Genomic DNA, 24,211 nt, shown 5'->3' with positions numbered 1-24,211 from the left:
CCAGGCTCCTCTGTCCATGGTGTTTTCCAGGCAAGAGTACTGGAGTGGGTTGCCATTTCCTGTTATATTATTCCTAGCATGTTCTGATTCATTTATAGTGTTAAGGATTCTCACTCTATCTTTCTCCAAATCTGGATTTTCCACTTTTCATTAGTGTAGCTGAAGGTAATGTAATAGTAATGGTCAGATGCACACTTTGATCTGTGTTTACTTAAAAAAAATTTTTTTAAATGGGATGCTGAGAGCAGATTCTTTTTTCACCATTGTGTGTATAATCTTTCTAGCTTCCAACTTGAGTAGAAATAGAGGAAATATCTCTGTATGACTTATAGTTTAGGGAAAGGACCATAGATACGAGAACTGCATCCACAGAGAAAAGCCTGACAATTTTTCTGCTGAGAATCTTTTATTGAAGAATCAAGTTCCATATACTTGTCCCCATAGCCATCCTAGAGAAACTGGTTCACTGCCAAAGGAAACTTGGTGTCCTCGAACATCAGGGAGACTCAGAGCATGGTCCATATTTTACAAAATAAAGTGTGCCATGGCTCATCCTACAAGAGAAATCATAATTTTAAAAGGGGGCTTTGGAAATCTTAAATTGAAAGTTGCATCATCTTAGATCAAGCCAGCTAGATGAATATGAAACATGAAACTGAGCAGTTAATTGCAAGCTTCAGCATGGTGGAAAAAAGGGAATTCAATGTACCAGTAAAAGCCAGTGTTAGGAGCCAAAAACCATAAGTTTCTCTTTTATCTGCCACTGAATAATATTATGATGATGATCAAGTGTCTCTTTCCCTAACTTCAATTCTTATTGTTAAGCATTTTCTTTTTCTCTCATTTTCTCTCTGTTTCCTTCTTTTTGTAAAATACTATGATTTTCAGGCAGCCATCTCTTAGGTTTCATAGCAGCATCTGGCTTATGTAGCTAAGATGGTTTCTGGTTCTGTGTAAGGGGCTCTTCCTACAAATAAAATACTGAATTAAGCGCTTACACGACAGCATTGCAAAATGAACATCTGTTGCCATATACTGTCCCATCAGATCCACAGTGAGGCATGTACTCCATGGTGCATACTTCTGAATATGTGGTGCACTCAACCTCCCTCTGTTCAAAAAAAATAAATAAAATCAAAACATTAAATCATAGAAAAGAAACTTGTTTAAAGCCTTGAGGGGATCATTAGTTCAGAATCCCACTTGGAGAAAGATGTATTTTCTGCAGTTTACATAACCTGACCCAACAATGGTGAGAATACCATCACAGCAGGAGATTGCTCAGCCCAAGTTCAAGGCTGCCCTCTCATTCTCCAGTGTAGCTGATGAACAGAATCCATCCTGTGGATCCCGTCTGGTGCTTAATTGCTGAACTTTGCTGGCATCCACTTAATTCAGGCCCTCACTGCCTTGCCATCACAGTTACTACCTGCCAGTTTATCACGCAAACCCTAGGCTTACCTGATGTTCCACATTGATGTGAATTTTTTTTTTTTTTTTGAGAAACCAAATCTGATCTTGTTTAAATATTCAACGGACTCTGTCAACAGAAAGCCCCCTCATGACCCATGCCTATCTTTCTGGTCTCGTCTACCCTGCCTTTTTTCCCGGCTGAATTAAGGATTGCATTCCCAGTGTTTCCCGCCTCTGTACAGCCCTATGCCTCTGCTTCTTGTATTTATCTTACTTTGCATTTCCTTACCCACTCGATCCATCAGACCGACTCCTCCTCATTTAAGTGTCTGGTTACTTTTGTAAAGGTTCTATGGCGACATTTCTCACTAGTCACAATGGGTTAGGTGCCCCTTCTTAAAATGAGAGCTTCTCTGAACTGTCTTTACTACCACAACCTCATGTTTGCATTCCTCTTATATCACATTTCAAGCTCTATTAAAATGATTGACTTTCCACTCACATAGCTCTTTGCCCCTAAATTATCTCTACATTTGTGTTCTTGAATTTTTTCATGCTTCCCCTCCTCTTTTTTCTTAATTGGAGTATGATTGCTTTACAGTATTGTGTTGGCCTTTGCTTGTTTAAATAACTTTTTTTTAAAACTGTTACGAGAGTGTTCTTAAGTCCCTGATGGTCTCTTCTTAACCTGCTAATTAGTTGCAGCATTAGAAAATAACCACATGTATGTGAGTCTGCTTCAGTTAAGGAGTATGAATAAAATTTCTGGAGTCTTCCTCTGGGTAAATAAATTATATTTCAGATTTTCTGTTTAGGCTGACCAGGTGTGTTACCTGTGACTACTCATAGTCATAGATAATTTCTAGAATAAATATCTTAAAATAGTTGTTCTCGATGAAAGGGAGGAATTGTTGAAACATTTTATATTAAGGATATGTAAAATTTTTGTGTATACTTACACATTCATTATTATGAAGTTTCCTGAGTTGAGATCCTTTGTCTCTGAAAAAGAAGATTTTACTGAATGGGTAATTCAGTAATTTGATATTTCTTAATCTACAGAGTAAAACATGGTCATATGTCATTCTCTGTTGTCTGACCTGAACTAACTAGTTCTGGTTAATATTCTTCCCTAGTTAGTTAATATTTGCCATTAACATCTTTGATAAATGATCATTTTGAATGATCACAAATAAATGATCATTTGTTTAATCAAACAAGTTAAAATATAAAAAAATTAGATCAACACTAAAAGGAGAGTAGATTGGGCATTTTTAAAATAGTCCATGAATACTCAGATGGAAATCAAAGGTATAATAAAGTGTGTGGATATTTTTGCAGTTTTAAAAGAAAATATTCACATATCCATATCTGGCACTTATAGTCTATGTAATTTTGTTATAGTCACTTCTCCTTCCTGAGTATTAGATTTCTTCCTTCTAAAAAGATATGAGATAATATAATCAATCCCATCTCAGTGTTTAGTCTCTGGTATTATATATTCTGAGGGGTTTTATTTGAATAACACTTGCTATTATATTTGACTATGAATTTTCAGAAAGGCTAGAAAAGAAGGAGGAAAACGATTAAAAGGAAGAAGAGCTCATTTCTTTGAGTATTCACTCTGTGTCAGCTGCTTAGTTAAGATTTGACGTGTTTTCTCACAATGAATCCTAAACACTATTATAATTTCTGCTTTACTGAACACAGAAGTACACAGCAGGATGGGTATTTGCCTAATGTCACAGATCTACCAAGCATAGCCTGGATTCTAATCCAGATGTCTGACACAAAAGTCCATGATTTTAACTGCTAGTAGGAAAGCAGTGAGTTCAAGTCACTGGAGTGGCTGGTAATAATCATTATTATAAAGTCTCCTAGAAGATGTTGTTTATAGTGAGGACTTAATATTTAATGTGTGGGGATGGTGGTGGTGAGGATTCCAACTAATTCCAACTATCTGTCTATACTTCCATTCTCTTCCCTAGACTTTTCCAGACAATCAGAGAAGCAACATGATTTTCCTCTGGGGTGTGAAGGGTGGATCAAAGTGTTATAATAGTGTCCATGGCTTACAGCCCGAATAGCAACAGCTCTCTTCTGAGTTTCCATTAACTGATAAGAAAGATATAACACAGGAGATTCATGAAAGTTTGACCAAGAATATGTTTCCTGCCTGAGACCCAGTTTCCTTAAATGTAATATGGGAATAAAAATGTCTATATGTAATAGCTAATGCTGGAGGGATGTTGTGTAATATAGTATACATGAGAATTTTGCTGGATAACAAAGAAATATACATAATATATATTCCTAATATAGTTAGTTTTGTTTTTTTTTAAACAAAGCAATGTCTACAGAGTAGTAGAGGAACATGACAAAAAGTAAGATGTCAAACCATGTTTTCAAAAGCCAAGCAGATTTTGGCCAATGTTACTTTTGTGATTGTAAAGCAAAACAAAACTGGGCTCCAAATTGAGTATTATACTTACCTATTTAGGAAACAGAACATACATTCATTACCGTAAGTTTTCAGATCCATGCCACATATTGGTGCCCATTCCTTTGTGCACGCAATCCCGGCACTTTTTATGTTGTATTTGGTGCAGTTCACCTATAATTGGGACAAAAATAATACTCTGCATTCTGTTCCTTCAATTCTGCCATCATTCTTGTATCTAGATATATCTTATATCTGAGAGAAGAGAGTAGGAAGATTCCTAGCCTCTTCAGCTTTTCAGCAAACATGTCTAGAAGACCTTTTGTGGACCAGGTGCTATGCTGCAAAAATAAATCAGACCTAGAACAGTCTTTAAATGAGAATTAGCAGTTTAAGCAGGAAATATTAGTCTCTCTCTTTTTTTTAAGGTTATAATGAGAGTCCAGTAGAATAATGAATGTGAAAAATACTTTCAACCTAGATGTCCATCAGCAGATGAACGGATAAGAAAGCTGTGGTACATATACACAGTGGAATATTACTCAGCCATTAAAAAGAATACATTTGAATCAGTTCTAATGAGGTGGATGAAACTGGAGCCTATTATACAGAGTGAAGTAAGCCAGAAAGAAAAACACCAACACAGTATACTAACACATATATATGGAATTTAGAAAGATGGTAATGATAACCCTATGTGCAAGACAGCAAAAGAGACACAGATGTATAGAACAGGCTTGGGACTCTGTGGGAGAAGGCGAGGGTGGGATGATCTGAGAGAATAGCATTGAAACATGTATATTACCATATATGAAACAGATCGCCAGTCCAGGTTCGATGCATGAGACAAGTGCTCAGGGCTGGCGCACTGGGATGACCCAGAGGGATGGGATGGGGAGGGAGGTGGGAGGGGGGTTCAGGATGGGGAACACATGTAAATCCATGGCTGATTCATGTCAGTGTATGGCAAAAACCACTACAGTATTGTAAAGTAATTAGCCTCCAACTAAAATAAATAAATTTAAAGAAAAAATAATAAAAAAATTTTTAAAAAGTAAAATAAAATACTACCTAAAGGTAAGAGCTTTCTTTATCTCCTGTTCTCCTTTTGCACAGAGATTCCTTTCAAGAAACACCACCAGAAAAGTAAAGTAGAAACAGTTTTTACCTCCCATGGAATTATTTCAGCCCACTGTGAGTCAATTTAGGTACCTTCACTACTCATTTACACATTCACCCTGATTTCATTTTTACAAAGAGCATGCAAAAAAGGTACTCACCTCTATCCCTATTTGTCGATCACCAGAAGTGACTAGGATGAGATGCATTTTGAGAGAAGGAATTAGAGAAATGGTAAATTATACAGTTAGAAATGCAAAGCTGAATTCATTGTTCACAGTAACTAAAACCCGTTTTCCAACTTTTCTTGCCCAGACCAGACCGAAAAGAGGTCACTTCTTTACTCAGGGCCAGCTAAGTGTGAAGTCAGAGAAATATGATCCTGACCCCCTGCCTCCACCAAAAAAAAGATGAGATTGGGGGCAGGAATCTCTGATCACTGGAGAAGGAACTGTAGAGGAATCCAGGAGATCCTGTGGGCATGCCCAGGAAGAGTTGGACTTATGGTCTGAGTTACATAGGTGGTTTCTAAAAGGGCAATCAGAAACCTGAGAGATCTGATGAGGAACTGAGCAGGAAGTTCTCAGTTCTTTTCTTCTCAGCCTCTCCTCCTCTTCCTGAAGGTCTGATTTACCCCTACTCTGTTGATCAGACCAATCTAAATAGATGCCTTCTAAATTTTCTTTTGACTTTAACATTGTATGGGGTTCCCTTGTGGCTCAGCTGGTAAAGAATCCGCCTGCAATGCGGGAGACCTGGGTTTGATCCCTGGGTTGGGAAGATCCCCTGGAGAAGGTAAAGGCTACCCACTCCAGTATTTCACTTTCACTTAACATTCTATAATTACTGAAGGCCAGATATATTGCAGTTAACATAAGAGCATGAATATTGAAAAGGAATCCTAACTCACCAGATGGAGTGGCAGCCCATGTCATGGCTGCCAGAGCAAGGATGGCAAAAGTAGTGATGCTGTTCATAGTGGTGATGAATGAGGATATTGTAGAGCCGCTGCCCTGAGTCAAGAAGTTCAGAGAGAAACAGACAAAAAGCAATCTGACAGATGCATGTATATATATACTCAGAGCAGGGTCCAACCCTCATTAAAATTGCAATGACCAATGACTAATGGCTGTTAATCCAAGCAAGGTTGTTTCTTTTTATTTTTCAAAGAAAGCTTCCTTATTATCTTGAGTAACAGACAGTTGGAATAGTTACATCCTGGTACCAACTACCAGATATTTTCCATAATAATCCTTTGATCTCTCAGCAGGTATAATGGCATGGCTATATTTGAGGACAAATAAAGTCATAGGTGAAGTGAATAGCAAACAGAGTTTTAAATGGCATGTAAAAGGTTTTTAAGGTTATTGTGAAGCAAGAATGTTGAAATAGTTCAGAGAAGCGATGAAGACATTTCTTTAAAATGTACTGTAGTAGACGACATTAACAGCACCATAAACCTTGCTCTTCTAGAGTATGAACACACTTTACAGCATTCTGTGAAGGCTTGTTAAATGATTAACCTTATGAAGTGTGGAGGCGAGTATTATTGCTATTTAGCAGATAAAACAACAAAATCAGAAAGATTAAATATATTGTTTTTAGTCACATTCTTAATAGGAGCGCTGGTCCCTTCCAATTCTAGGCCTATACTTCAAAAAAACAAAAACAAAAAACTAGGATATACTACTTCGGTCACTAAAGTGGATATTTATAATAAAAACCCATACTTTGACATGTTATCTCATGCCTTTTAAGATCATATCATGATATTGTGTGTGACCCGTTCTTCTGCACCCATACCTATAAATATTCTGTTTATCTACATGACCAGTATTTTTTCAATAATACAGGCCCAGTGATTTCCAATTATTTAGCATTTTCACCTCCATTATCTCTTCTGGTCTTCACATCAGTTCTCCAGAAGATGGAGTTAATATAAAGGAAAAATAAATTCACAAAGGACAGATTCAGAGATTGGAGGAGGTAAGCAAATTCCCCAAAATAGATAGCTATTGTGATCTTCACTGAAACCAGATCTTCCAGTTTCAGATCTTACTATCTTCCAGTAATGACTGTATTTGTTTCTAATTTTTTAAGATATGTTTCTCTCATTCATAGTTTTCGTTTTCCAATACCACCTCTTTTCTCTCTGAATTCTACAGTTTTAGTTTATTGTAAAAATTTGAATACTTACATTTCGCGTATATTTCAAGGCTTTATCAACATTTGAAATATGTATACCACAATGAAGTGCAATCCAGAAGGCTTTCTGAATGGAGTAAATGGTCATCTTTCCAGGTTATAGTGAAACATCTGTTTAGGGGTACCATGTTCTAAGTAGGTAACAGAAATGAGAACAATGACTCACAGGATGTGAGAACTGGTGAGTCCCAGAACAAACATCTGGATCTGTCGTCTTCAAGCTTTCTGTTGTTGTTGTTTAGTTGCTAAGTTGTGTCCGACTCTTTGTGACCCACGGACTGCAGCACACCAGTCTTCCCTGTCCTTCATATCTCCCAGAGTTTGCTCAAGCTCATGTCCATTGAGGCAGTGATACCCTCCAGCCATCTCGTCCTCGGTCACCCCCTTCTCCTCCTGCCCTCCATCTTTTTCAGCATCAGAGTCTTTTCCAGTGAGTTGGCTTTTCGCATCAGGTGTCCAAAGTATTGGCATTTCAGCTTCAGCATAAGTCCTTCCAATGAATATTCAGGACTGATTTCCTTTGGGATTGACTGGTTTGATCTCCTTGCTGTCCTAAGGACTGTCAAGAGTCTTTTCCATCACCACAGTTCAAAAGCGTCAACTCTTTGGCACTCAGTCTTCTTTATGGTCCACCTCTCACATCTATACATGACTACTGGAAAAACCATAGCTTCAACTGTATGGACCTTTGTTGGCAAAGTGATGTCTCTGCTTTTTAATATGCTGTCTAGGTTTGTCATTTTTGTTATTGTTGTCAAATTTAAAAAGGGAACTTTTTCCACACTCAGATGTACTTTTATGAGGCAAATGATAAATAAGCAGATTTTTTTTTTTTTAAAAAAGGTAACTTAAATGGAAGATATATAGGGCTCAAGAGTATTAACATTTCTACCATGCACTTCAAGTTTCCATGGAAGTCAATTTGGAAAAGAAAAAAAGGAAGTGAGGCCCTGAGAGGAAGAGTACCATGATGAGGCCGTTCAGTGGACCAGATCTCCTGATTTGAGTACAGGATTCTTCCTGCTACTCCGTATCTTCTCGAGAGCACACAGCTCTAAGTCAACATGTCTGGCCTGACTTACTTTCCCAAATAAGGTGAGGGAAGATTTGCTACCTGGGTCCTAGACTCAGCTCTCTACTGTTTACTGGGGAGTGCCTTCTGGGCATCCTGTAGGATCTTCCAGGTCAACTTGCTCCCCCAAAATCTTGCTGCTTAATCTCATTTTTAAGCTTCTCTCCAGCTTCACTGTGCTAATAGCTGTCAGTAGTAACCCAATCCAGGAAAATTTAGGAGTCTTCATATCCTGTATAATTTTCACACCATCTAATCTCTTAACAATTAGGTTTTAATTTGTGTATGTGCTTTCCTCTCCATGAAGTTTTTTTTTTTTTTTTTAAACTTTGTTTCATTGATTCATTCCTTTAAATCCAGAGTTGAAGAAGAATGGCCTATCTACCTCCCCTGTTCTTCTCTTTCTGGAAATCTTCATAGGAAAAATGAATCTGCTCAACAAACTAATAAGACTCCATTTCTCTTTCTTCCGTTATCTACTCAGTAACTAAGGATTTAAAAATAGTATGTAGAATTACATTAAACTCAACATCATCATAATACATTGCCCATATCAAAAAACCCATCAGTAAATCCACACCTATTTCTACTGCCAGTTCCTTAACAGGCACAATGTTTTTGTTTCAAAACTGCTGGGTTGCCTGCGATTCTGGGGCAGCCAGGCCTTGGTGCAGACATGCACTGAATGTGGATTCCTAGCAACCCCCAACGTGGTTCCACAGAGTAGGTGTCAGTTTTGATCAGTAAATGTAGATATGCAATACTATCTATCTTTTCCTCTAAATAAAATTACAGGATTCTGAGCTGTTCATTCTGCTTGGATTTGAGGAGATTTAGTCTCATTATTGGAGTATGTGAGGATCTGAAATGCGTAAGCAGTGCATGGGAAATGAGAGCAGGCCCTTTAACTCTGGACAGCCATTGTTGCCGCCTGCATCTCAGCCGTGCATGCCAGCCTTAAATGGCCCCCTTCACTCAGCCAGCTCCCTACCCCATGCCACACAGGAGACAGGGTGATTTTTGACTGAGATTGAGAAACGCCTGAGTCTAGGGTTCAGCAGATACTTTGTACAGGCATGCACTCAACAGCCTCTTCAGGAAGCGGCCAGCAGCTGTCTCGGTCAGTGTTAGAACTCAGTCCTTTTGATTTCTCTTGAAAATTTAATTTCTTCTGTTTTTGCATTCGTTTCTAAAGTACTCAAGCTGCTAATGTTACCACCCAAATCTTGGCTTTCTCTGCCCTCTGATGCCAAATAAATAACACAAAGCCTGGAGGAAGTAGAAAGGCCATTTTGATCCTCAGCCGGCCAAGCCGAGAGAGCGCAGCAGGCTGGTGCCTCAAGAACAGTGGTTGTCCCCCAACCCTACCCCCACCTCCCCACAGGGGGGATCTGAGGGGACCCTATGGATGGGGCTCCAAGTCTGAGGTAAGTGATAAAGAACAAAGTAGGGAGTCTTGCATGCGCATCCTACTGGGCCTACTTTATGAAATGCAGAAAGCTACAAGGTCTGTTTGTATTCATTAATTTCATTACATTCATTGGAAGGACTGATGCTGAAGCTGAAACTCCAGTACTTTGGCTACCTGATGGGAAGAACTGACTTATTTGTAAAGATCCTGATGCTGGGAATGATTGAAGGCAGGAGGAGAAGGGGACAACAGAGGATGACATGGTTGGATGGCATCACTGACTTAATGGACATGAGTTTGAGTAGGCTCCGGGAGTTGGTGATGGACAGGGAAGCCTGGTGTGCTGCAGTCCATGGGGTTGCAAAGAATCGGATATGACTGAGCGACAACTGCCTGACAAGGTCTGCAAAAGGAGTGCCAGGAAGGAAAGCCCCAGGTACAGGATGTAATTTGCATAGAGTTAAGGGGTGGTAGGTGTGGGATGTAATTTACACAGTGTCAGGTTCAGTCAGTCAGTTCAGTCGCTCAGTCGTGTCCGACTCTTTGCGATCCCATGAATCACAGCATACCAGGCCTCCCTGTCCATCACAGACTCCCGGAGTTTACTCAAACTCATGCCCATCGAGTCGGTGATGCCATCCAGCCATCTCACCCTCTGTCGTCCCCTTCTCCTCCTGCCCCCAATCCCTCCCAGCATCAGGGTCTTTTCCAATGAGTCAGCTCCATGCGTGAGGTGGCCAAAGTATTGGAGTTTCAGCTTCAGCATCAGTCCTCCCAATGAACACCCAGGACTTATCTCCTTCAGGATGGACTGGTTGAATCTCCTTGCAGTCCAAGGGACTCTCAAGAGTCTTCTCCAACACCACAGTTCAAAAGCATCAATTTTTTGGCACTCAGCTTTCTTCACAGTCCAACTCTCACATCCATACATGACCACTGGCAAAACCATAGCCTCGACTAGATGGACCTTTGTTGGCAAAGTAATGTCTCTGCTTTTTAATATGCTGTCTAGGTTGGTCATAACTTTCCTTCCAAGGAGTAAGCATCTTTTAATTTCATGGCTACAGCCACCATCTGCAGTGATTTTGGAGCCCCCCAAAATAAAGTCTGACACTGTTTCCATTGTCTCCCCACCTATTTCCCATGAGGTAATGGAACCAGATGCCATGATCTTAGTTTTCTGAATGTTAAGCTTTAAGGCAACATTTTCACTCTCCTCTTTCACTTTCATCAAGAGGCTTTTTAGTTCCTCTTCACTTTCTGCCATAAGGGTGGTGTCATCTGCATATCTGAGCTTATTGATATTTCTCCCGGCAGTCTTGATTCCAGCTTGTGCTTCTTCCAGCCCAGCATTTCTCATGATGTACTCTGCTTATAAGTTAAATAAGCAGGGTGACAATATACAGCCTTGACGTACTCCTTTTCCTATTTGGAACCAGTCTGTTGTTCCATGTCCAGTTCTAACTGTTGCTTCAGGTTAGTAACAGTTAAAGTAAAACTTTAAAAAAAACTTTTTTTCGATAGGGCAGTCAAGAAAAAGGCATTCTTAGTGAAATTTTCATACTTTGTGTTCGCATTTCCTACTGTGCTTATAATATCTTGTCTTTGTTATATCAATTTTTCAATGATATTTTTACCTCATCCTATGATTTTTCTTCAAGGTTGATCATGAATATTTAGTGAGAATACACGGTGAAAACAAAGCAGCATTTTACTAAATAATTTTTTTCTTTTAAATAAAATAACTAAAAGAAAAAAAATAAAACTAGGTGTTATTAACTCTTTCATGCCCATTTATGTTTCTTCTTTAGTCTGTTCTTTGTTCCCCTTACTTTCCTTGTTCTCAGGAGAGGAAAAACTCTATTTCTATTTTTGCTGCAACACTGGGAGTAATATTTTACCTATTTTATGTTTTTGTCCAGTTTATTTTCAAACACCCTCTAAGGCAAAAATTCATATCATTTTTTGCAAGCTTTGTGCTAGATGGTGAAGGAAAGATATAAAGAAAACTAGTTAATAGCTTTTAACTACTGCTTGAGTTGTTGGTGCTGTGTTACTATTTCTTGTTTGACTTACTGACATTAAAATGACTGTATCAAGATTCCATTCTTCTTTCGAGTCTTATCTTGTGCTTCTGAGTAAGTGCTAATATGGGGGGAGAAGAGCTCTACTAGAAATTCTTCAATGGGCAATTATAACTGGAGGTTATCTAAATGCCTACACATCTTCTAAGCGTCTGGGCAGAGCCGGATGTGGCATTTCCTGCTTGATTCATCAATGGCTGTCTTGTGAACAGAGGCTGGGTCCTAAGCAAATATCCTTTGTAAGCACAATTGTCAACGGCTCATTTTACAGACTTCTGCAATGGAGTTTTGGCAACTTTTCTCACTCAAAATTTTAGGAGCAAAAAAAAAAATCAAGATGAGAATATACTAGCTGGCAGTTTTCTGTTTCATTACTATTCCCAGGCCTTCTTTTGTGTTGTCATTAGAATTTACTTTTCATTGTGAATTCTGTTACTCTTTGCTAACAAATCTGCCTGTGTACTTTCTCCTGCCACATACCCCATAGATTTGGAATTGAAGTGTTCCACAAATGAACAGAAGTGACATTTCTGTAAGTAATGAATAGTTTTCTAGGATCAGTGGATATAAACGCCACCCTTTTTTCTGAAAACATAATCAGATGGATAGTTATTTGCATGAAAAGTGTAGAACTGTGGTTCATGAGGCCAGAGGGAGTGATGTAAGGGACATGAAATTAAAAACCATTTACTTGAATTTATATCTCATTTACTGCCATCTGGGTAAGCTCAGAAAATCACTTCCTCTCTTTTGGCTTTAGGATTCCTATATATTAAACATGCTGGATAAATCATGGGTAGTTTTATTCTAGCTCTGTCCATCTAGGAGTTTATCAGCCTGAAATAAAATAATTGAGATTTTCTTTATTACTATGTATCATATATTTAGCTGATTAAGAGCAGTTAATTAGTTGAAAGTAAGGTTAATTATAACAATATACTTCATAGCTTATTTTTTTTTCTGGGCTGCTACTACTTTTGCATTCCTCTTTAGCTACAGCCTTTTCTAATAGTTCTGAGAAATACCTCCTGAATCTAGCCTTTGTCTGGGGAGGAGATACATTTTATAAGTTCATATTTTCATTTAACTAGCTTGTTTCCAACCATCATTGTCAGCAGTTTTTGCAAAGAAAAGTCCTTGTAGGCTTTATATCATTGACAGTAACTAAGAGGCCTTAGTTCTAAATTTCCTTTTAAAGCTCTAAACGAGTATAGCTTTACCCAACAACTTTAATAAGTAATAGCTCCAAGTTAAGTATTACAGTATGTATGAACTAGAAAGAAAAGCAAGAATATTAAACCATCTCTTCTTCTCTTAAAGCAGTCACAGTCTAGTGAGAGAGACAGACTTGTAAATAAGCAACTAGGAAACAAAGACAGCTGGTAATCTGGGTGTAGGGAGAAGAGGTTATGGGATCATAAGACAGGAATAATTAATACACATTCAGAGGGGAAAGAAGTTGTGGAAGGTTTCTAGGAAAAAAGCCGCACCTTTTATGAGGTGAGAATAAATTTATCCTAGAGTTTAAAGAAAAGAACCTTATGAGATGGAAGGAAAAAAATGGGACAAGGACAAGAGGTGAATAAAAAGGATGTGTTAGGAGGAGAGGACATATATAAATAAATTCCAGGAAATTATTCAAGGGTAGAAGGAAAAGAGGATAATATAAGAGCTGAGACTAAAGAGGTAGACAGAGGCCTTGCATGTCAGGAGGAGTTTGGTATTCATCTTGGGGGCTAGAGAAACCACTTAAAGTTTTTATGCATAATACTACCAAATTTGGATTTCAGATCAGTACTCTGCAGGGAGATCATGTATAAAGTTGTTACAGTCAGTCATAAAAGGATGATGGCTTAAACCAAAGAGTTAATAAATTTAGTGACAACTGAACAGAGGAAAAAAGGGAGTGGGGAAGACAATACCTTGGTTCCAGGTTTGTCTTGTTTTACTGTGTTTTAGTGCACCCTGGTTGCTTTTAGTAGGAATTTTCCAAAAAAACAAAAAATTTTTAAACTGAGGAATTAAGGAGATCTGTGTTTCAAAGAGGTCATTGGAAGATTTTTTTTAAAAAAGAGAGGGCTGAAAAAGATGGCGACAATCATGTCTGTTAGGCCATTGAAAAAGTCCACTGAAAAGATAGAAGGTCTAAAATCCATTAAAGAAAAGAAGTTAAAAAGTAAACTGTCTTTAGGCTTGAAAGATATTTACAAGGACTGTAATAGGACAGAGTGTGTAGAATAGCCTGGAGAAAGATAGCACATCATCCCTCAAAATAATCCACAAGGAACTACCATCTTGTGAAAAGTCCCTCAAGGATGACTAGTGTTTTAATTAGATTTCTTTTCCCTATGACTGATTTTCAGATGACCAAGTCTTTCTCTCTGTTCTGCCTTCATGCTTGAAGAGTGACTTATGGTCACATATTATTTATATTGAACTTTAATTACAATATTGGAAAGAAAAAGGTATTTCTGTGCCAGGATGGTATCAGGGAAAGAATAAGATGTCTTGTTATGCTCTTTACTATGAGGAAAACAAGTATTATCCATTACTGGTAAAGGTCACAGGGAGTGTTTTTGAGGGGACATTCTCTTCATTTACCATAATCTGTGCTATATATGAGCCTGGCCTTGGTCAAAGCCAGCCAGCAAGGCCACAAAGAGTGTTGGATTGGGGTACAAATGTGAGTCTGACTATGTGCTTGTCTCAGTTTTAGGCACATATTAAATGTTTAAATGTCAACATTTGTTACTTTTTATTATTATTTTCATAGAATAAGAAGTGTGGTTTAAATGTATACATTTAAATGAATAGAAAGGAGCAAAGAGAAGACAACTACTAATAACTTACAAAGAAGGACAAGAGATTCTTTTTAAAAAAAAAAAACAGAAATGTAGTTAATTTATAATATTGCGTTAGTTTTGGGTATATAGCAAAGTGGTTTAGTTATCTATCTATATAGATATATATTTTTCAGGTTATTTTTCATTATAAGTTACTGTAAGGCATTGAATATAGTGCCCTGAGCTATAGTAAATCCTTGTTGCTTGTTTATTTTATGTAAAGTGTGTGTGTGTGTGTGTCTGTGTGTTCAGTTGCTCAGTTGTGTCTGACTATTTGTGGTAGACTGTAACCCCCAGACTCCTCTTGTCCATGGAATTTTTTAGGCAAGAATACTGGAGTGGGTTGCCATATTCCTCCTCTAGGGGATCTTCCCAACCCAGGGATTGAAACCCTGTTTCTTTTTTTTTTTTTTAGTTTCTTTTTTTTTTCATTTATTTTTATTAGTTGGAGGCTAATTACTTAACAATATTGTAGTGGTTTTTGTCATACATTGACATGAATCAGCCATGAATTTACATGTATTCCCCATCCTGATCCCCCCTCCCACCTCCCTCTCCACCTGATTCCTCTGGGGTCTTCCCAGTGCACCAGGCCCGAGCACTTGTCTCATGCATCCAGCCTGGGCTGGTGATTTGTTTCACCCTAGGTAATATACATGTTTCGATGCTGTTCTTTCAAAACATCCCACCCTCACCTTCTCCCATAGAGTCCAAAATTCTGTTCTGTATATCTCTGTCTCTTTTTCTGTTTTGCATATAGGGTTATCGTTACCGTCTTTCAAATTACATATATATGCGTTAGTATGCTGTATTGGTCTTTATCTTTCTGGCTTACTTCACTCTGTATAATGGGCTCCAGTTTCATCCATCTCATTAGAACTGATTCAAATGAATTCTTTTTAATGGCTGAGTAATATTCCATGGTGTATATGTACCACAGCTTCCTTATCCATTCATCTGCTGATGGGCATCTAGGTTGCTTCCATGTCCTGGCTATTATAAACAGTGCTGCGATGAACATTGGGGTGCACATGTCTCTTTCAGATCTGGTTTCCTCAGTGTGTATGCCCAGAAGTGGTATTGCTGGGTCATATGGCAGTTTTAATTCCAGTTTTTTAAGAAATCTCCACACTGTTCTCCATAGCGGATGTACTAGTTTGCATTCCCACCAACAGTGAAAGAGGGTTCCCTTTTCTCCACACCCTCTCCAGCATTTATTGCTTGTAGACTTTTGGATAGCAGCCATCCTGACTGGCGTGTAATGGTACCTCATTGCGGTTTTGATTTGCATTTCTCTGATAATGAGTGATGTTGAGCATCTTTTCATGTGTTTGTTAGCCATCTGTAAGTCTTCTTTGGAGAAATGTCTGTTTAGTTCTTTGGCCCATTTTTTGATTGGGTCATTTATTTTTCTGGAATTGAGCTTCAGGAGTTGCTTGTATATTTTTGAGATTAATCCTTTGTCTGTTGCTTCATTTGCTATTATTTTCTCCCAATCTGAGGGCTGTCTTTTCACCTTGCTTATAGTTTCCTTTGTTGTGCAAAAGCTTTTAAGTTTCAGTAGGTCCCATTTGTTTATTTTTGCTTTTATTTCCAATATTCTGGGAGGTGGGTCATAGAGGATCCTGCTGTGATTTATGTCAGAGAGTGTTTTGCCTATGTTCTCCTCTAGGAGTTTTATAGTTTCTGGTCTTACATTTAGATCTTTAATCCATGTTGAGTTTATTTCTGTGTATGGTGTTAGAAAGTGTTCTAGTTTCATTCTTTTACAAGTGGTTGACCAGTTTTCCCAGCACCACTTATTAAAGAGGAAACCCTGTTTCTTGCATCTCCTGCATTGGCAGGCAGATTCTTTACCACTGTGCCACCTGGGAAAGCCTTTATGTACAGTAGTCTGTATCTGTTAATCTTGTATTCCTCATTTATCCCTCCACCCCTTCCTTTCACCTTTGGTAATTATGATTTTCTTTTCTGTGAGTCTGTTTCTGTCTTGTATGTAGATTTATTTACATTCTTTTTTAGACCTCACGTATAAGTGATACCATATAATACTTCTTTCTTTGTCTGACTTTACTTAGTATGATATTCTCTAGGTCCATTCATGTTGCTGAAAATGGCAGTATTTCATTCTTTTTGTGGCTGAGTAATACTCCATTGTGTGTGTGTGTGTGTGTGTGTGTGTCTGTGTGTGTATAAGCCACATCTTAAACCAATCATCTATTGATGTATACTTAAGTTGCTTCTATGTTTTGGCAATTGTAAATAGTGCAGCTGTGAACATTAGGGGTGCATGTATCTTTTTGAATTAGCATTTTTGTCTTTTCTGGCCATATACCAAGGAGTGAAATTGCTGAATCATATGGTAGTTCTATTTTTAGTTTTTAAGGAACCTGCATACTCTTCTCCATAGTGGTTGAGCCAGTTTACATTCCCACCAACAGTGTACAGGTGTTCCCTTTTCTCCATATCCTTGCCAACATTTTTTATTTGTATCCTTTTTGATATAGCCATTCTGGTCAGTGTGAAGTGATAATTCATCCTGATTTTGATTTGCATTTCCCTAATGAGTAAGCTCCAGGAGTTGGTGATGGACAGGGAGGCCTGGCGTGCTGCGATTCATGGGGTCGCAAAGAGTCGGACACGACTGCGAAACTGAACTGAACTGAATGATTAGTGATGTTGAGCATCTTTCCTTGAGCCTGTTGACCATCTGTGTGTCTTCTTTGATAAAATGTCTGCTTAGATCTTCTACCCATCTTTTGATTGGGTTTGTTTTTTTAATCAGATGTTTGTATATTTTGGAAATTCCTTGTCAGTGACAATGTATCCAAATATATTCTCTTGTTCCCTAGGTGGTATTTTTATTTTGTTGATATTACCTTCACTGTGCAAAAATGTTTTAAATTTGGTTAGGTCCCATTTGTTTATTTTTTCTTTCTTTTCCTTGGGAGACTAATAGAAGAAAATATTTCTATGGTTTATGTCAGAAAATGTTTTGCCTATGTTCTCCTCTAGGAACTTTATGGTGTTATATTTATGTCTTTAAACCATTGTGAGTTTATTTTTGTGTATGTGTGAGGGAGCCTTCTAATGTCATTGATTTACATGTAGCTAAAGAGACAGATTTCTTAACCATTACTGAGCTACAGCCCACAGGTCAAACTTGGCCCACCACATGTTTCTGTAAATACAGTTTTATTGGAACACAGCTATGCATATGAACTTACATAATGTAAATTCATATATTTCTACAACAGCAGCATTGAGTGGCTGTGACAGAGACTGTATGTCTCACAAGATCTATCTGGCACTTCAGTGGAAAATTTGTTGGCCTGTACTCTACACAAGTGCTCTCTGTACTTCTTTCTGAAGCCTTGAGAGAGAGAGAGGGAACTTCAGGTGAGTTCCTTACAGGAAATATAAGGAGTCTGAAAGTGGTAGTTTCTGAAAACCCACATTCTGCAAATGAAATCTGAAATATCAGTTACAGAGAAGTTCGTCAGTCTGTGGTAGTGGCAGGAAGAGATAATAGAAATAGTTTGGCTTTCTTTAGTTCCATTTCAGGATCATTTCTCACTTCCTGGTTTAGAATTTTAGGGCTGGTTTGGGAAACCTCAGTGAGATGGGTCTGGTTTTCATTTGCCTCCCATATGGATATCAAGATATAATTCAAGAAGCAACCCAGAAATTAGTTTACTTAATACTTAATGCAGCTATTTTCTTGTGACCGTTTGGACACAGGTGACATTTTATGTTTGCCTCCAGGTTGTGTCTCCAAAATAAACAGCTTTCACACATTCACATCCTTAACCCCAATTCCTGAGCCTCCTTGGTCCCCATTCCATTCCTGACCTCTGTATCCCCGCTTCACCCTTGACTTTCACTGGGTCCTTAGGCGTTTCTCCATTCCTGTGTCTCATCCAGTTCTAGACTCCCCTGTCCTTCACTTCACAGTATCTCTAAGCCACACTCTTTTCCCTGATGCTCAATATGGTTGTCAAAAGTTGCTTAAGTCTTGAGTGTGCAATAATATAGTCTTTTGTGCATGTAACCTTATGACCATAATCACAATAATGATCAAAGCAGTACAAGGAATTTGCTATTTTTATCTTAATAAAATATTCATAGTGATATAATAAAGTAACTATTTCTCAAACAATTGTGTATCTTGGTCAGGAAAATAGTGTTTTTGGATTTCCCAGAAATAACCAGGAAAGAGATACAATCTCATATGTTCTAGAATCTCGAAACCCATTCTGTATGTCCTGGAATTACCAAAGAAAATAGCAGTGTTGTTTTCTCCCTTTTTCCCCCCTAAAATGGCTCTGTGTTTTCATGCTTGATAAATGATATGTAAGCTGCCTTTCTTTTTTCTTAAATGATATCATAGGAAAAAAACAAAAAACCTAGGGAATGATTTATCTTCACTTTAGTTAAAAAGGACAAAGATCACAAAATTTTGCTATAATTGGCTTAGTGGCAACTTATCTAAAAGAAAAAGGACAGCATAATAAATACAAAATTAACTTCCCAAATCCAGGTAAGCCAACTATTCCTGGCACAGCTGTAGAGCTGAGAACAGTTTGAAGCACAATGGGTTCCCCATAGCTTCCTCCATCTGAGCCACCAGGGAAGCCCAAGTCTTTGTATCAGGAAGATCCCCTGGGAAGGGAATGGCAACCCACTCCAATATTCTTGCCTGGAGAATCCGATGGATGGAGGAGCCTGGCAGGCTACAGTTCATGGGGTTGCATAGAGTCGGACACGACTGAGTGACACACACTTTTACTTTCCTCCATCTGTGTTCAGCTGTGTTCCTCCTTCTGATGCTGTGTGTTCAGCATCAGCACAGAATCTGCACATGAACAATAACTAGGTACAAGCTGTAGCAAGAGTCTGAGCTTGACAGTGTTTCAGCACTGAGGCAGGAGCTTACACATTGTTCTGTCCCACTCCTGTCTAGTGCTCACTTTCTCTAGTGGTTTTCTTATGTGTAATAGGTCACTAGTAGCTTCCGGCTACATGTAGCTCTTGAGCACTTGAAATGTGTCTGGTCCAAATTGCAATGTGCTGGAAGTCTAAAACACATACCAATATCAAAGACTTAGTAACAAAAAGTTTATATTGGTTATGATTATAACATTATGTATGTATTTTTAAATGATAATAGTTTTGATATATTGGGCTACATATTCCTAAAATTTATTTTACCCATTTCTTTTGTAGCTACTAGAAAATTTGAAATTTTCTACTACATAACTACTACTATATTTCTACTAGTCAGTGCTGCTCAGACTTGCATACATTGGTTACTCTTGTTGCGTTGGTCTTCCTCCAGACTACATATGGGTTCAAGGCCCTGATACAGGAAATTATCGAGGTAACATGATTACTATGAGAAATTACTAATTTGTGTCATTGGATGAGACCCAAGTACCTGAGATAGTTATGCTGTCCATGGAAATACAGAAGCTAGATAGAGGAGCTGGTAAGGTAACTGAAGGTGAAGTTGAGTCATAGCTGGTTGTTTGACTTGATAGCTGTTGGCTGCCTAGGAGCCCTTACCTCCCCACCTCTCTTCTAGACATTTCTTCCAAACTCTGAGAGCAACTAGAATTTGAGAAAAGGATTAAAGAAAAGGGTATAGTTAATTGAGTTTCTTAAAAAAAAAAATTCCTATTATCCAGACTGTGACAAAAAAATCCCAGAAATGGCATTCTGCTGGGTTTACTTTTATTGAACAAGCAATTGAACAGACAGCATTGTGATCAGGAGGCTTCCACAGCACAAACTGGTTAAGATGTCTCTGTGCCCTTAGATCACAGAATCTAGGAGGAAAGAGATGGAATAGACTGAAAGTCAATGAGTCCATTCTCCCAACAGTTCTGTATTGCTTTCTATAGTAAATAAGATGAGCTCTGAAGAATTCTTTGTATATACAGATGGTGAAGGTAGGTGATTCAGAATTGGGGTACACTTTTCCCTCATGGCTTTTATCAACTTTTGCATCATTTGACCTAGACAAGAAGATGAAGAGGTTAGATGTTAGAAACTCAAAGACATTGTAGAAATGCTGGCTATACATTTATGATTGTAACATAGTCAAAGAAATCCGTCGATTCCTGCATTCTGCCAAGAGTACAGGATCTCAAATCACTTTCACATTTTATTTAATTGATTCAATGAGTATTTATGGAGTATCTAATACATTTTACCTATTGAGGTGGATGCAAAACTGACCTCTGCTCTTGGTTACTTGTGACCCTCATGATAATGAAAGAAGGAAGGTGTCATTCATATCTTTTCAAAAAGGAAGAAATTGAGCTTCAGAGAAGTTCACTGACTTGCCAAGGTCTCATATTTGATCAGGACTTAAGTCTAATTCCTCTAACAATTAATGCTTTACCATTATAGTTTTAGGCCATAAGCATTTAATTAGCTGTCTTCGTGCCTGACTCATCCATGTATATTCTTAAAATCAACATTTAAAACATTAAGTCAACATTTAAAGTTTTTAAAATGGTAACTGCATCTTGTCTGCTGGTGCTACCTGGAACACTAGCACATTATTATTACAAACTCAAACCTCCATTTTAGTTCTCACATTGAACCCATAAGGGTTCCTTTGATTTGACTTGGCAACTTATGGTCTTGTTGAATCCTTGAAAATCTTTGTCATGGAATTAAGAATAGTCATTTCTTAATCTCAAAATTGTATTGACATTTTTCTTAATATAGGAATTTCCTTCCAGTGTAGCTAATCTTTATTTAGTTCAGATAATGCCTTTTCTAGAGCCCTCGGTTTTCAGAATGTCCTGACAACTAAAGGCTGGTGGCAGAGCACAAGAAATGAAATCAGGTCTATAGCGGACCCAGAACTTAATTCTAATGAACTTGTGGTACAGGCAGGATTTCTCCCAGGCTGATTTTCTTTAAAATGGGAAAGATAACGATCCCTGCTCTAAATACAGATCTACTACAAGGATGCAAAAGGAAAGAGCACAGGGAGCTCTCTAAAGAGTTATATAAATCTTAGAAGTTCCCATATAATGAAAAGTATTTCTTAGAATAGGAAGTAAAAGTTGGATTTTCAGTCTATTTTTCCAGGAAAGTTGTGACTGTCAGGTCTTTTATTCATTCTTGGGATTCTAGACTCTCTTAGAGAATCATCTACTCATGAACTAGGTTCAGGCAATAAGTTTCAGCCTCTAGGATTTACACCCATAATAGTTATCAGAGCAATGCTGGGCCAGGACCCACCCATACCACTTTGGTGTATCCAAGATCATATAACAATCATCTAGCCGGAACTGAATAAATGCCCAGGACACCTCTTGCTCTAAAGATTTGTTCCATCAGATAAAACCATAAGTAATATCCGTTATATAACTCTAGTGGAAAGAAAACACCCTCAAATGAAAGGCAGGAACTTACAAAACGTTTTGTTCTTATCTCTGGCAAGATACTTCATTATTTGAATAAAAACATCTTAGTATTATTTTATGGCAAATTCCTTATAAAGTAGTTTTCATCAAGTTGTCTACGTGAGATTATAGCAAGGCATGGTCTAAGGTGTGGTCTGTAGGACTTGCATAAAGATTACTTTTACCTTCCTGTTTTGAGATATACGTGACCAGATGTGTTTGTAAGATGGGGAGACTATATTCTGGCAATAAAATGAGAAGCAAACCACTAACAGTTTATATGTAGTAAGACAGCAAACACCATACAGGGACTAGGGCAAAAGTTTAAAACCTCTCATTATACATGTGTAAAGACCCAGAGTAGATAAATGATTTTTTAACCCAGAAGAAGAAACAGCAAAGATCTCTTCATTTCATTCCAGTCCCCTGCCTTCCAGCTGCCAGTGTAAAAGCAGAAACACCTAGCTTATAGCTCTTTTGTTTTTCCACTTTCCCATATCAGTGCTTACTGAGTAGTTCTTTTGAATATGGTCTCATCTAGTGTTGCTTGAGATCCTCAAATGTGGTAGAATCATTTTTAATTCCATTATTGTGAAAGCGTTATTGCCAAATGCTTAAAAGTATTTACTAAAAATTTTCAGTAACTCGGTGAGAACTTTGGTTTACATTACTTATGTGATTTGCCAAAGGTCTCATACATGAAAAACACCAAAACTCTGAAGTTATACTTATCTGGTAACAAAATTTTTCTCTTATTTGAAACTTCCTGATATTTTTACCCAAGTCAAATATCCTCTTGCTTGAGGAGGAGATTACTCATATGCCATCACCAGGAACAACGTTAAACTCAATACAGTAGTTCTCTTTACCCCCGAGGTATACATTCCAAGACCCCCAGTGGATGTCTGAGACCATAGATATATTCAGTGTAAACTGAATCTCATATATATTGTTTTTTCCTATATCTACACACCTATGATAAAGTTTAATTTATAAGTTAGGCATAGTAAGAGATTAACAACAATAAATCTAAAACAGGACATTATGTCAATGTAGTCCCACCCCCCCAAATATCTTATTTCACTGTACCCACCCCTTTTGTGATGATATAATATAATGCTTGTGTAATTGAGATGATGTGAAAGAGGGAGGTTTTGTGACATAGCATCAGGCTATCATTGACTTTCTGAATACATCAGCCAGAGGGTCATCTGCTTCAAGCAATCCTGTATCATCAAACTGTGATGGTGTGCATGGCTGGATGTCAGGAGCTGATATCCATGGTCAGGAATCTTTGATAGCAAAAGGCTTTTTTGAGGAAAACTTTTGAAAGGATATTGTAGTTAGAAGTTGTTGCTCTTTCTAACTCAAAGTGTTGCTGCAAAAGTTGCAATCCTTTGGTGATCATATGGGTAACTTTAATGCTGGCTTCCATTCAAGGATTATACTCCATAATTTTGCCTTAATATTTGTGCAGCTTGAAACACTGGCAAATTTTGCTAATGTTTACATTGCTGGTTCTGCTTCAGTTTCTTCTTTGTTTTCCTCTCCCTCTGTTGATGACTTAGTAAGTTCTTCTAGTTCCTCATTCTTGGATACTTGTCAATGGCCTTCAATATGTTCTTCCATTTCATCAAGCACGTCAGAATATCCTTCTCCATCAACTTGTCTTGTCCTGTGAATGAATTTCCTAACTTCTCCATCAATCCCCAGGAGGTCTTTAAAATCATTCACAACTTCACTCCATTAATTTTTTCAGCAAGCATTTACACTTTCTGGTTCTAATTTATCCATTGTAGCTTCCTACTGTGTCAGCAGTAGTGAGTGATTTCCAGTGTTTTTTGTCCAAGTGAGGGTCTGCATCAATTGCTGATTAAATGTAATTAAACACCAGGCAGGTGTATGTGACTTTGACAAATTGAACGATGCTCTGATCAAGGGGCTGAAGCAATGAGATTGTATTTAGAGGCAAAAATACAACCTCAATGTTTTTATTTTCATAGCAGATAGATTCAGGATGTCCAGGTGCATTGTCTTTTATTAGTAGTACTTTAAATTCCATCCTTTCCTCTTCCAAGTATTTTTTCACTTCTGGGATGGAGCGTTGGTGGTACTATTCTGTAAATAAGATGAATTTCCCCCATGCTCTCTGGTTTTGTTACCAGAACATGGGCAGTTAATATTTGTTCTTCAGAGCAGG

At 37.9% G+C, this 24,211-nt stretch overlaps 2 protein-coding genes across 3 annotated transcripts in view; both read right to left on the bottom strand.

Moving 5' to 3' along the window:
• Positions 1-387: 387 nt before the first annotated feature.
• On the bottom strand, positions 388-6,039 carry LOC133062526 (double-headed protease inhibitor, submandibular gland-like). 2 transcript variants are annotated; one of them, XM_061151669.1, is made up of 6 exons: positions 5,883-6,039; positions 5,134-5,165; positions 3,937-4,027; positions 2,373-2,415; positions 999-1,111; positions 388-554 (listed from the first exon to the last, which is right to left on the bottom strand). In XM_061151669.1, coding segments are annotated over exons 1-6 (348 nt in total). In that variant the 5' UTR covers positions 5,950-6,039; the 3' UTR covers positions 388-552. The 2 variants fall into 2 exon arrangements, with proteins under 2 accessions (XP_061007652.1, XP_061007651.1); XM_061151668.1 differs by having other exon boundaries at positions 3,906-4,027; positions 5,883-6,038.
• Positions 6,040-20,459: 14,420 nt separating this feature from the next.
• SPINK5 (serine peptidase inhibitor Kazal type 5) overlaps positions 20,460-24,211 on the bottom strand; it is an 83,179-nt gene continuing 79,427 nt past the window's right edge. The window contains exon 34 of the mRNA XM_061149451.1: positions 20,460-20,604. Within this exon, the coding sequence (XP_061005434.1) occupies positions 20,596-20,604 (9 nt within the window). The 3' untranslated portion in view covers positions 20,460-20,595. The remainder of the gene's footprint in view (positions 20,605-24,211) is intronic.

Source organism: Dama dama, chromosome 9 (genome assembly GCF_033118175.1).
Source record: "Dama dama isolate Ldn47 chromosome 9, ASM3311817v1, whole genome shotgun sequence".
Classification (NCBI taxonomy): domain Eukaryota; kingdom Metazoa; phylum Chordata; class Mammalia; order Artiodactyla; family Cervidae; genus Dama; species Dama dama.
The sequence above is the reverse complement of the archived record's forward strand: the minus strand, read 5'-3'. Positions and strand labels throughout refer to the sequence as shown.

Bases quoted from the DNA above. Each gene is read 5' to 3' on its own strand.
- LOC133062526 (XM_061151668.1), bottom strand. From the start codon at position 5,949: ATGAACAGCATCACTACTTTTGCCATCCTTGCTCTGGCAGCCATGACA. The intron at 4,028-5,133 runs GTGAGTACCTTT...TCCCAATTATAG, and splicing joins ATCGACAAATAGGGATAGAG to GTGAACTGCACCAAATACAA. The intron at 2,416-3,905 runs GTAAGTATAATA...CTTCTTTTTCAG, and splicing joins ATGTTCTGTTTCCTAAATAG to AGACAAAGGATCTCAACTCA.